Raw genomic sequence first — 11,798 nt, forward strand, 5'->3', positions numbered from 1 at the left:
CACAAGGTTAATAAGAAAACCAGACCAAAGCAGTGGCACATTGCACAAGAATTTTGAATTTGAATTTGCCTCAGGTATTTTTACATAGTTTCGAACATAATTTGTTTGTTATAACTCCGAATTGAGTTCCTTTTGCAGCCATGTATTTGTAAAAATAAGTACTATTCAAGAATAGTAAAACAAGAGTGGAAAAATGAAGGAAAAATTGAGGTCCAAGTTAAATGCCTATGTGGCCTTGCATTTTGGTAATTTCATTACTATTGAGAATAAAATACAATAAATCATGGAGCAGAATGTCACAACCTATTTGTCGATTTCTAGCTAAAAAAAATGGAAGTGGAAAATCTGATAGGAGCAAGAATTATTGTTTAATTTACTTAGAAAATAAAGGCATGGATCATACAGTCCAAATGAATGGATCCTTCACAGCTCTAAACAGCAATAAAATTGTCATTTTTTAAAGATCAATAAACAATTTGTTGGTGCCATTAACTTTTAGCATGTTTTTGATTGAAGCTTCTGGCTTTACTAATCCCTACCTCATCAGATACAGACTCATCAAGTTTTAAAAATTGTCTAATTCATATCAGTTACTATCTTGGTAGAAGAATGAGATCATTTAGTTTAATTTCATAATATTATTCGGACTTTGCAAAGTATAAGTTTTGTGATTTAATATATAGACGGCATGGCTCAGACTGGTTTTTAGAAAAATAAAAGAAAGCGTATAAGTTTTGTGATTTAATATAGATGGCATGGCTCAGACCATTTTTAGAAAATAAAGTAAATACCAAAAGTACCCCGCACCCACCCCCAACCTTTGTTCTTATCCTAAGAGAAAAAAAATTTAAATTGTAAAGATTTATTTATTTATTTTTATACATGAGGCTAGAATTTAAGACATCTCACTTGCAAGTGAAGAAAAATATTATTAAAGCATAATACTAACTGCAAAGAAATCTTTGGTTCTAGCCGAGGAAAATTGTAAAGGGTAAAAGGTAAAATGCAGCTATAGCCTATACATCATGGCTCCTCAAAGATTTGAAACAAGCAAAATTATATAGTGGATATAACGTCCCAAAATATTTAAGGGAAGGGAAGCTAGGGTGACAAGATGTTACGGCGTTCATACTAGATTTTATTTATTTGTACTAAGGTTTATTTTATTGCTACGCCTCTTAGAATTCAATTTTAATCTTACTATGCCATCTGTAACTCAACAGTCATCACTTTACTCTTGAAAATTCAAAATTCGCTCAACTTTGCCCCCTAGAAATCAATTTTTTGATAACATTTTGTCCCATGAAACACAAAACTCGTCATTTTACTCTATAAACTCAAATTCGCCCCACATTGCATTAATTATATTAATTATGTTATGAGGGTTTGAATTGGGTGCACTAGACTAATCAATTTTTATTTATTTTTTATCTCTACAACTCAAGCATAGCAACTCAAAAATTTCTAGTTCTTAACTTCTTCTTTTAACTTAATATTTTTTTATTGTTGATTGTTAACACATAGTGGAGATTCATAATCAAATCCATTGGCACATGTTGCATAGTCTTATTCACTACAAGAAAACAGGGCTTCAGTGACGATGGCAAAGCGTCACTGAATACTAAAAAATTTAGCCATAAATATAAATATTCCAAATGTAACATTTCTAACACTAAATGAATAAATTTAGAAATAAAGAATATTTTCAATTAATGACATTTATTAAAACCTAAGACCTTGATAAAAAATTGAAATGGAGTAAGATTTTAATTAATGAAGTAGCAAAAAAAAGGATGAGAACCTAATTTCTCTTTATAAATATATGTGTGTGTATATCTTATATGTATATTATGCTTGAAAGGCTCACGCCTTAAAACGCCTTGCTTTACGCCGACACTTGTAAAAACATTTGCTATCTGTAATTGATAGAGTTGAGGTTCAAGACCATATTGGTACAGATCAAGTCTTATCCACACTATAGCATATACAATATTCAATAATTTATGGTTTTTCTTTCCAGAAAAACTGGAGTCTGCAGTCATGGTTAACTGGAACAGTAGTTTAGTACAGTAATTAATTAATTATAAAACAAAGGGATGGTAGAGAGAATAAGATAAATACACACACACACACACACATGCTACACATTAGAGCAGATTAGAGGGACTGCATTATTATTATTTTTATAATTGCATGCACTATATAGCGACCTCTATATATATATCTCGCCTCACATTCAGGCAATACTAGTCATCACTACTCAATTTAACTAGCTGCTGCAGATCACAGACACAGAGAGAGATGGAAAACAAAATACAAGATCAGCAACAGAGAACGAGTACAGATGGAGCTTCCAAACGCATATCAGCCATCTATTCAGAACCCACACCACCACCACCCAGCGAACACTTTGATCTTGAGCTTGATCATAATACTGACCCTAAGGATGAGCCTCAGGTAATTTAATCTCTCTCTCTCTCTCTCTCTCTCTCTCTCTCTCTCTCTCTCTCTCTTAATTTTATGAAGTTTTTTAACAGAATAAAATGTTCTAAGTTTGTTGATTAATTATTCCGATGATCACTAGAAGCCTGGATTGAGAAAGTTTCTAGCACATGTTGGCCCTGGCTTCCTTGTCTCTTTGGCTTACCTTGATCCTGGCAACTGTAAGTCTCTCTCTCCATGTGTTATATACATGAAAAGTTTTGCTAAACTGCAAATTTGAACCACTGATTAAGTTGATTCTCATCTGAACGTGGATTCAAATTTACAATTTGACAATATAGTCTAGTAAAAACACATTAACCCACACACACACACACATATATATAGCTCAGTCAACCTTTCATAACAATATTTGCATGTGTACGTCCGTACATGTGTACGTCCGTACATGTATATGTATTAATTAGTCTTTATGCTTTTTGTTCTTCATTCATTGACAAAAGTATATGTTGTTTATGGTGATCTTACAGTGGAAACTGATCTCCAAGCTGGAGCAAATCACAGATACGAGGTAATAAAACAAAATTCAGAAAGGCAAAAAAAAATTTGAAAAAATAAGATAATTATTAAAAGCAAGCATTAAGAACAAGGAAAAAGATAAAAAATGCTATTATTATCTTTTATCTTGTACCAGATGAAACTCACGCAAGCTCTACCTTTAATAGAAAGATGCGGTACAAATAATGGTAGAAATAGATAGTAAATGCAGCACTACTAAAAAAAATAGTGAGGATGAATTGATCGAATTCTTTACATGTGTTTAGCATGCAAAAGAAAAGACCGGCGCAGTGGCCTTATTATATATTTTGCTATGTATTTTCAGCTGCTATGGGTGATTCTTATTGGATTGATCTTCGCTCTCATAATCCAGTCTCTCTCAGCAAACCTTGGTGTGATAACTGGTATGAAATGGATAGACATTATTCTAATCTTAAAAAATAGCACAGATATTAATAATATTCTATATTATATAACTACATAACTAAGGGAAATTGTATAATAAATAAATAGAGATTAGGAACAAGTTTGTTCGTTTTTGTTGTTGTTAACACAAATGGATTGGAGGATACAGATAAGATAAACAGGTGATATGATGATGAGAGAGGAGAGAAATAAACAGAAGATTATAATATTCTGCACATAAAAGGAAAATTGAAGATCTCTATTATTGGTTTATTTTTATTTAAATAATATTTATATTTTTTCATTTAAATTTCAGGGAAACATTTGTCAGAATTATGCAAGGCGGAATACCCACCATTTGTGAAGTATTGTTTGTGGTTGCTAGCAGAAGTAGCCGTCATAGCGGCTGACATACCCGAAGGCAAATATATATTCACTTCAAATTTAATTCATGTTTATGCATTAATGTGTGTGTGAATACATAACGTATAAGGGGAAAAAAAGAAGGCCAAATTGGATAAATGATTCATGTAATCATAAGGTATTTGGAAGATAACTCATGTGCTTAAAAACTTGGATTTAAACCCATGTGGTGTACTTCATTAGTAAATTTAGTCAAAAAATGATTTTTCTGTTAACTATCTGTTAATACATGAGTAAAATTGTACTTTGACGTGTAAATCTTATTATTTATCCTATTACAAAAAAGAAAAAAAAAACAAAACAAACCCACAACCTAGCCCCGCGACCCACTTCTCCATCTCCTCCCTCTTCACCTCCCATCCCTTCTCTCCCCTCAAACCCACCCCTCTCCCCAAACCCACTCCTTCCTCTTCACCACATCAGCGGGACTAATAGGTGCTTTATCTTTCTCAGACCCGCCAAAGGCGAATACATTTTACTGGGACTCGTTATGGTCCACCTCGAACACAGAAGTAAACAAGTTGGACTTGAATTCGGGTGCCTACTCCTGAGTGGAGCGAAGTGCTAATAAATACTACAGCGACCCTTACAATGTATTTCAAGCGTCCTAGCATTCGAAGGAAATTCCAGAATATATTGCAAGGTTCAAAATTACCATTTTCGTTCACAGTAGTGATTTTCCCTCTGATTTTCTCAGTAACCAAACATATCGTCAAATGATTCAAAGCATACCTTTTGGGGTGAAGAGGAAGGAGTGGGTTTGGGGAGAGAGAAGGGATCGCGGGGGAGGTTCGGGGTCTGTGGGTGTTTTTTTTAATTTTTTTAATAGGGTAAATAATAGGATTTACAGGTTAAAGTACAATTTTACCCATGTATTAACAGAGAGTTAACGAAAAAATCACTTTTGAATTAAATTTGCTAACGAAGTACATGTTTAAATCCGAGTTTTTTTTAGCATAGGTTATCTTCCGAATACCTTATGACCACAGAAATCATTTATCCGATTTGGCCAAAAAAAAAAAGAAATAGAAGAAAAAATATTAACAAATGTTGTATCTCTATATATATAGTATAGGTGACGATTCTTTTAAAGAGTATCGTAGTGATGATTCTTTAGTATCGTAGACTAACCCTATGAGAACAAGTTATAACGACGATTCTAAATTTTGGCATGCAGTTATTGGCACAGCGTTTGCCCTAAATATACTGTTCAATATTCCAGTTTGGACTGGAGTACTCTTAACTGGTTTCAGTACTCTTCTCCTTCTTGGCCTGCAGAAATATGGGGTAATTTAATATATCATTTAATTTGTTTTATTCATGTGTATTTAATTTATTCAGTTACGTATGTATGTTTGTGGTTGCATTATGTATATGGGCAGGTGAGGAAGCTGGAAATGCTGATAGCAGTGCTGGTGTTTGTGATGGCTGCCTGTTTCTTTGGGGAAATGAGTTATGTGAAGCCTCCGGCATCCGGTGTGCTCAAAGGCATGTTCATCCCTAAGCTCAGCGGCCAGGGAGCCACCGGAGATGCCATTGCCCTCTTGGGTGCCCTTATTATGCCGTAAGTACATGTCTCGACAAATGCTTATGCTATCAAACTACAACTTCAATCGATGAAAATACTTAAAATTTGATCATTAATACTTACGTCATCTAATTTTTTATACATATTCTATAATAATATGTTGCTAGCTACGCTCGTTGTCTATATTATCTAACACTTGACTATTTTGACAGGCACAATCTTTTTCTCCACTCAGCTCTTGTGCTTTCAAGGAAAATTCCAAAATCTGTCCGTGGCATGAACGTAAGCCCCATATATTAATCAGCTTTTTCTATTCAATTAGATTACAAATAAATAATTTATACAATTTTAAATGGCATGAAGATCCAAGTAGTTGGTTAGTTGAAAATCTCTTATAATAGTTAAATAAGTTATAGAACTAATTATCAACTTAATGCTAAACTGTTTGTGACCTTATCTAAAACACTTATAATTATATAAAACATTGTAAAGTTAATATAGTTTGAGGAACCTCCTGATGTCCTATAGGATGCCATCTTCTATGAATCCATGTTATACTCTAGTTTTTATTTAGTACTAGCCTCTTGTAACGCGTGCAATTGGCCTTGTATGTTAAATTAAAGTTTTTTTTATGGTTTTTTACAAAATAAATTAAGAAAATCAAGTTTTTTATTTATATATGTTCTATTTAAAAAATTTGAAAATAAATTAGAAACCACCCACTAACATGGGGGTTTTGTTATATTTTTTTTCTACGTTTAAAATTTCAAATTCATTCAAAATGTTTTAAATTTTCATTCATTCAAAGTTAATATTTGTTGAATTATTTTAACTCCTTTTAATTTAATTGTAATTTTAAAATTCATGAGGGGAAATTTATGGTATTTTGAATGTTTCACCATTTTGAGGTGCTCCCTTTATATATTTAGTATTAATAAAAAAAGGTTGATTATTTTGTATTTTTTTACAAGATTATTTTATGTATTTATTATTAGTTTGATTTTTCTTTTGAAATTTTCAATTATAAGTGAGAAGCATGATGCATGCATCTACTTACTAAATATAAATCTAAAAGATTATTAGAATACTTATGGAATATACCATAATATATATATATATATAGGCCTCGTTTGGCAGCTCGTATAACACATCGGATAGGATAAATAGTACGGATACAGGTGTTTGGTGCAAATTTGTACTAAATAGTACCCGGATTAATTAAACTGGCCCCACACATTTTATACGGTGTACGCCAGCTAAATTATCCTCCCAAAATCCTCTGTATTATTAGTCGGGTAGTTTTGCTTCCTCCGCTCTCTCCTTCCCGTCTCGCATCGCGCCCTGTGTCTTCTTCTCCTCCTCCTCATCCCCTCCCTGCTTCGGCCAAAACCAACCCCTCTTTGCTTTCCCCAATTTCTCTATTCAACCCCACCTGCAAATTTCTTCTTCTTCTCTCTTTGTTCCCACTTGCAAATTTCTTTTTCTCTATTTGTTCTGCCTAAACCTAACCCCTTTTCATTTTCCCCAATTTTGTAACTACAAATTCCTTCTTCTTCTCCATCTGTTCCGCTCAAACCCAACCCTTTTTGTTTTCCCCAATTTTGCCATCCAACCCCACCTGCAAATTTCTTCTTCTTTTCTACCTACTCCACCCAAACCTAGCCCCTTTTTGTTTTCCCCAATTTTGGTTTTGGCTGGATGACGAAAATTATGAACAATTGCGTTGAATGATATTAAAATTTTACTTCTTTATTCCTATCTATTTGTCCAATCCAATTTCCGCTGCAACATTTGGAGAACTGTAATCAAGTGGGGGACCTGAGGGTGGAGCTGAACTTCTGGAATTGTGCTCCATATATGTGTGAATAATTTTGGACTAGGGTTGTTGAATTGTTGATTGGGTGTTGAAGTATTGCTCTGTTGTGGTTTACTGGATAGAATTGTTGATTTTTTTTTCTCTTATCTTAACCGGTTCAGTACCAAACACAATATAAATAATACGGTCATTAATCCGATATTACACCAAACGCCCGATTAATTTAGTCAGTACTATCCGGTGGCTATTTATCCTATCCGACATAAATAGTCAGTACAGTCCGAAGTGCCAAACGAGGCCATAGTGTATACATATACTATATGGTCGCCATTACTGTGCAAGTTCCTTAATTAATGCTTCGTATAGTGTTTATTTAACACTAATTAATTGAATTTTTGCAGGATGCATGTCGATATTTCTTGATAGAGAGTGGATTTGCATTATTTGTAGCATTTTTAATCAATGTTGCTATTATCTCCGTATCCGGCACTGTTTGCCATCAGAGCAACCTCTCGGATAAGAACAACGACACATGCAGTGATCTTACTCTCAATTCTGCTTCCTTTCTTCTCCAGGTACGAAGTAATCACCTTCGTCCCTCTAATCTACATTACACGCGTGTGTTCATATATATATGCCAGCTTCATAGCAGGTACCTCATTTTACTATTGCAAAAACGTGATAGGTATGACGTCTTATAAATTTCACCGTGTTTCCTAATATTTGCTCCAAGATACAAGAGTTCTATAGAGTCACCATGATTCTTACGGGGCCTATCATTTTGTTTATGGTACATTAAACAGGCTCTCTGCTGAGAAAGGCATCGTATAATAAAATACTGTTTCCGAATATGAAATCTGACATTGTACAAACTCATCTTATTTATAGACCAGATTGATGGTTTGTAATGTAACAAATAATAAAATACTGTTTCCGAATATAACAGGAGATAACTAATCTATTTATATGTGCAGAATGTGTTGGGACGATCAAGCAAAATCTTGTATGCCATTGCACTATTAGCCTCAGGCCAAAGCTCCACAATTACAGGCACTTACGCAGGACAATTTGTCATGCAGGTTAAATTTATATTTCTTCATTTATTATGAGTACTTAAACATAAAACTGCAGACTTGAGCGTATGTAAGTTAGCTATAGCAGTGCGCTCTTCCCACTACTTTAAAGTTTGAATTTCCATTCCCGTAGTTAGAGTAAAGTATAATATTTAAAATTGATGGTGATTTGCAGGGTTTCTTGGACATTAAGATGAAAAAATGGGCTAGAAACTTAATGACGAGGTGCATTGCCATTACACCAAGCCTCATTGTTTCCATTATCGGCGGATCTTCAGGAGCAGGAAGGCTCATTATCATTGCATCGGTTTGTAATTAACTGGATAATTATATTTAATTTTCTTCTCAATCTAGATACCAAAAATAATTAATTAGAGAGCAAATTTTAAATGCATTCTGCAGATGATACTATCTTTTGAGCTCCCATTTGCTCTAATTCCACTCCTCAAATTCAGCGGTAGTGCCACCAAAATGGGACCCCACAAGAATTCAATCTATGTGAGTGGGTTTTTTCAGCTCTCTTTGCTTTGCTTCATCTAAATTAGTTAACTGTGGAACCCTTTGAATTAACTAGTTATTAAGTAATAATCGACTGGACACAAAAAGCTTAAGTTGTTAAGAACTTCAGAGCGACAAGTGAGAGATGAAGCTTGGAGGCTTGGACACCGAAAGTCTGGTACTATATTATTATTATGGGTCTGTTTGAACGTTATTTTGAGAAGATTCTCTAATAAGTGATTATGGCCACTTCCAAACGAACTCTGTATAGCCACTAAACCTAGAAAATTGACTCGTAGATGATACATCAGCAATGTATATCAAACTAACCCGCTAGTAGCTAGTGCTGATTGAAACTAACAATGTTGGCATTTTTTGTATGCAGATCATTGTGATATCATGGATTATAGGAATGGCAATCATAGGCATCAACATCTACTACCTCAGCACAGGATTTGTAGGGTGGATAATCCACAGCAGTCTACCCAAAGTTGCAACTGTGTTCATTGGGATCTTGGTGTTCCCTATCATGGCCATTTACATCCTTGCAGTCCTTTACCTAGCCCTAAGAAAAGACAGTGTGGTAACTTTTGTTGAGCCCACAAAGAACGACCCAGCAGCCCAAAACCAAATGGAAAATGGGCGTCCCAACTATGGTGAGCCCCCAGTGCCTTTCAGAGAGGACTTGGCTGACATATCTTTACCTCAATAGAGGACATATATATTTTCATATGCATATGCTTCCCACTTTGCATTACGAGTGTTAGTCGAACCTAATACCTGTTGAACTTCGTACTGGTTCAAGACCTTCGAGGAAAAGAGACGACCCGTGTTAGTCGAACTTAATACCTGCTGAATCTTTGTACCGTTTCGAGACCTTGAGAGGAAAGGGACCAGCGTTGCACTTAAGAATTAAGATTGTAATGGTTTTTTATGAACTAGAAGATAGAAGCTCTTTAAGAAGTAGTAGGACTCTTATTGTATCACTCCGATAATGTCCCCGAGAGGACTATGCGGTGTTCATCATATTGAATAATAAATTATCTAAGGGAAGAATAATCATTTGGTGTATCATGAATCTCTGTTGCAAAGTTGTTCATTTAGATCATAATGTATTTCCTATTGGTCATCTGCAAATTATATCCTCACATTTAAGTCATCTATGATATGTCATTCAGTACTACGGTCTGATGGTATTACTCTTCATTTTAAGTGAGAGGTCTTCAGTTTGAATCTCATAGATGGCGAATTCGATATTAAATTAGGTTGTTCATTGTGTGACTTAGTCAAACTCCATCCCTTAGTGTAAAATATATCGTTGAACTCAAAAAAAAAAAAAAAATCATCTGTGATCTACCTTGTCATTTGAGCAAACATTGTTCAAGCGTTTGACGTTGAGACCAAAAAAGACGACATAGTTGTGAAAATGGTAATACTTTTCATTGATCATAGTACATGGAGATCATATTTAACAAGGATTTTGATACAATCTATATCCTAAAATACACCATTTGACTAATTTAAACATAATTACATAATCAATTACAACAATCAAGGAAAACATATCTGTTGACCCTAAAAACTACCAAACCTACGTGGCGCGCAGGCCGAGTAATCTATAAGCTAACTACGTCCTTTGGTAAATGCAGGGCGTGCCAACTCGTCGGCCGAGCTCGGCCAAGGAGTAAATTTGTTGATGTTGCGTTGGGCGCGCGACTGACTTCTGCGTCTTGCGATTGCGACCGAGGAAGGAACACGTCTCGGCCTCTTGGGTTCTCGAGCCTGAAGACAAGGCTATTATTCTTACGAAGTTCACGAATCGCCGTCGTCGGATTCTGTCACAGTGATGTTATTCGTCAGAGTAAACTCACGCCGAATCGACACCAAAGTGTAAGGGCACAAATACTCAAAGCGAATATAAGTCTTGATAGTAAACGTGGTTCGGTCGTCTGAATGCCGAACTCTGAATCCCACTTGAGAGTATCCAATCATAAAATCACTCGGCGTGCAATGCACCGAGTTCAGTAAACTGTAACACCTCATTTCGCCGAGAAGGCTAATGAAATGACCTCAATCAACAAGGATTCAGAAATCCTTCTCGACCGAGACTTGGATAGGTAACCAACTGTCCTCGCCGCAATGCTGTTGATGCCAACGGAAGATGCTGCGAGACCGACTGATTCTACGGCGACAGAGCTATCTATGCCGACTTAAGATGTCATTGGTTGCTTTCACAATGCTGTTGATGCCAACGGAAGATGTGTCAGCGAAAAGAGAAAATAAAAATCTCAAAGTTGTTGAGAGAGTTTGCGCAGGGCAGTTGTGTGTTGAATTGGAGGGGGGCTTGAATGATGCACAGCCTCCTCTATTTATAGCATTGGATACCTTTAAAGCCGAGTTAAAACCCTACTCGGACTAGGTCTTCTTCTCCTGATCAAACACCAACTCGACCAGTCCTATTTTCACTATAATTGTGAACCTAGTCCTTTATCGAGCCGGATTCGTTTCCGGGTTATTAACCCTGCCGAAACTCCTTATTGCGCTAGAACTCGACTTGTCTTGCAGCATGACCTAACCGACCTAGGTTTGGAGGCCCACGCACTAAACGATCCATGGTACCTTTGTCGTAAGACCTTCCGGGCCGAAAATGATCCTATACTCGGCCCAAACTAATATTTTGGGCCCAAACATTGCCCCCTCGCTTCTGAAGTCCTCGGCCTAAATTCTTTGGTCGAGTTTTGACCTTGAAGAAGCGAATCTAACACTCAGAACCCAAGTACTCTATTTCCAAGGCGCATTTATTGAGCATGATTGCACGATCTTGATTCTGCTGACCAAAACACCACGTGGCATCCTTTAACAAAGCCAATCCCCAATAATGACGTCTAAGGCGTGCGGCTCCTTGAACCGTCTTGCCATCATGACATTATTGCTGAACATGTCATGCTACCTCAATCCGCTAGCCTTTCGTCATCGTGCAGACGCCAAAACATCTTTCGCCCTAAATCTCGCCGCCACACGCAATCGTGCGCCCCCAAAACCTGAGACCCTCGGT

At 36.0% G+C, this 11,798-nt stretch overlaps 1 protein-coding gene across 2 annotated transcripts; it reads left to right on the plus strand.

Annotated features, from left to right (window-relative positions):
* Positions 1 to 2,233: 2,233 nt before the first annotated feature.
* LOC126598768 (metal transporter Nramp5-like) lies at positions 2,234 to 9,821 on the plus strand. 2 transcript variants are annotated; one of them, XM_050265124.1, is made up of 13 exons: positions 2,234 to 2,457; positions 2,585 to 2,663; positions 2,973 to 3,013; positions 3,326 to 3,404; positions 3,722 to 3,826; positions 5,006 to 5,115; positions 5,211 to 5,392; positions 5,569 to 5,638; positions 7,574 to 7,747; positions 8,147 to 8,251; positions 8,421 to 8,552; positions 8,648 to 8,743; positions 9,129 to 9,821. In XM_050265124.1, the coding sequence occupies exons 1-13, from the start codon at positions 2,302 to 2,304 to the stop codon at positions 9,453 to 9,455; spliced, it is 1,656 nt and encodes a 551-aa protein (XP_050121081.1). In that variant the 5' UTR covers positions 2,234 to 2,301; the 3' UTR covers positions 9,456 to 9,821. The 2 variants fall into 2 exon arrangements, with proteins under 2 accessions (XP_050121081.1, XP_050121082.1); XM_050265125.1 differs by having other exon boundaries at positions 2,588 to 2,663.
* The last annotated feature ends 1,977 nt before the right edge of the window (positions 9,822 to 11,798 follow it).

Source organism: Malus sylvestris, chromosome 14 (assembly GCF_916048215.2).
Source record: "Malus sylvestris chromosome 14, drMalSylv7.2, whole genome shotgun sequence".
NCBI classification, from domain to species: Eukaryota; Viridiplantae; Streptophyta; class Magnoliopsida; order Rosales; family Rosaceae; genus Malus; species Malus sylvestris.

Coding starts and splice junctions, on each gene's coding strand:
- LOC126598768 (XM_050265124.1), top strand. CDS start 2,302: ATGGAAAACAAAATACAAGATCAGCAACAGAGAACGAGTACAGATGGA. Junction 2,458..2,584: donor ACCCTAAGGATGAGCCTCAG/GTAATTTAATCT, acceptor GATGATCACTAG/AAGCCTGGATTGAGAAAGTT. Junction 8,744..9,128: donor CCCACAAGAATTCAATCTAT/GTGAGTGGGTTT, acceptor TTTTGTATGCAG/ATCATTGTGATATCATGGAT.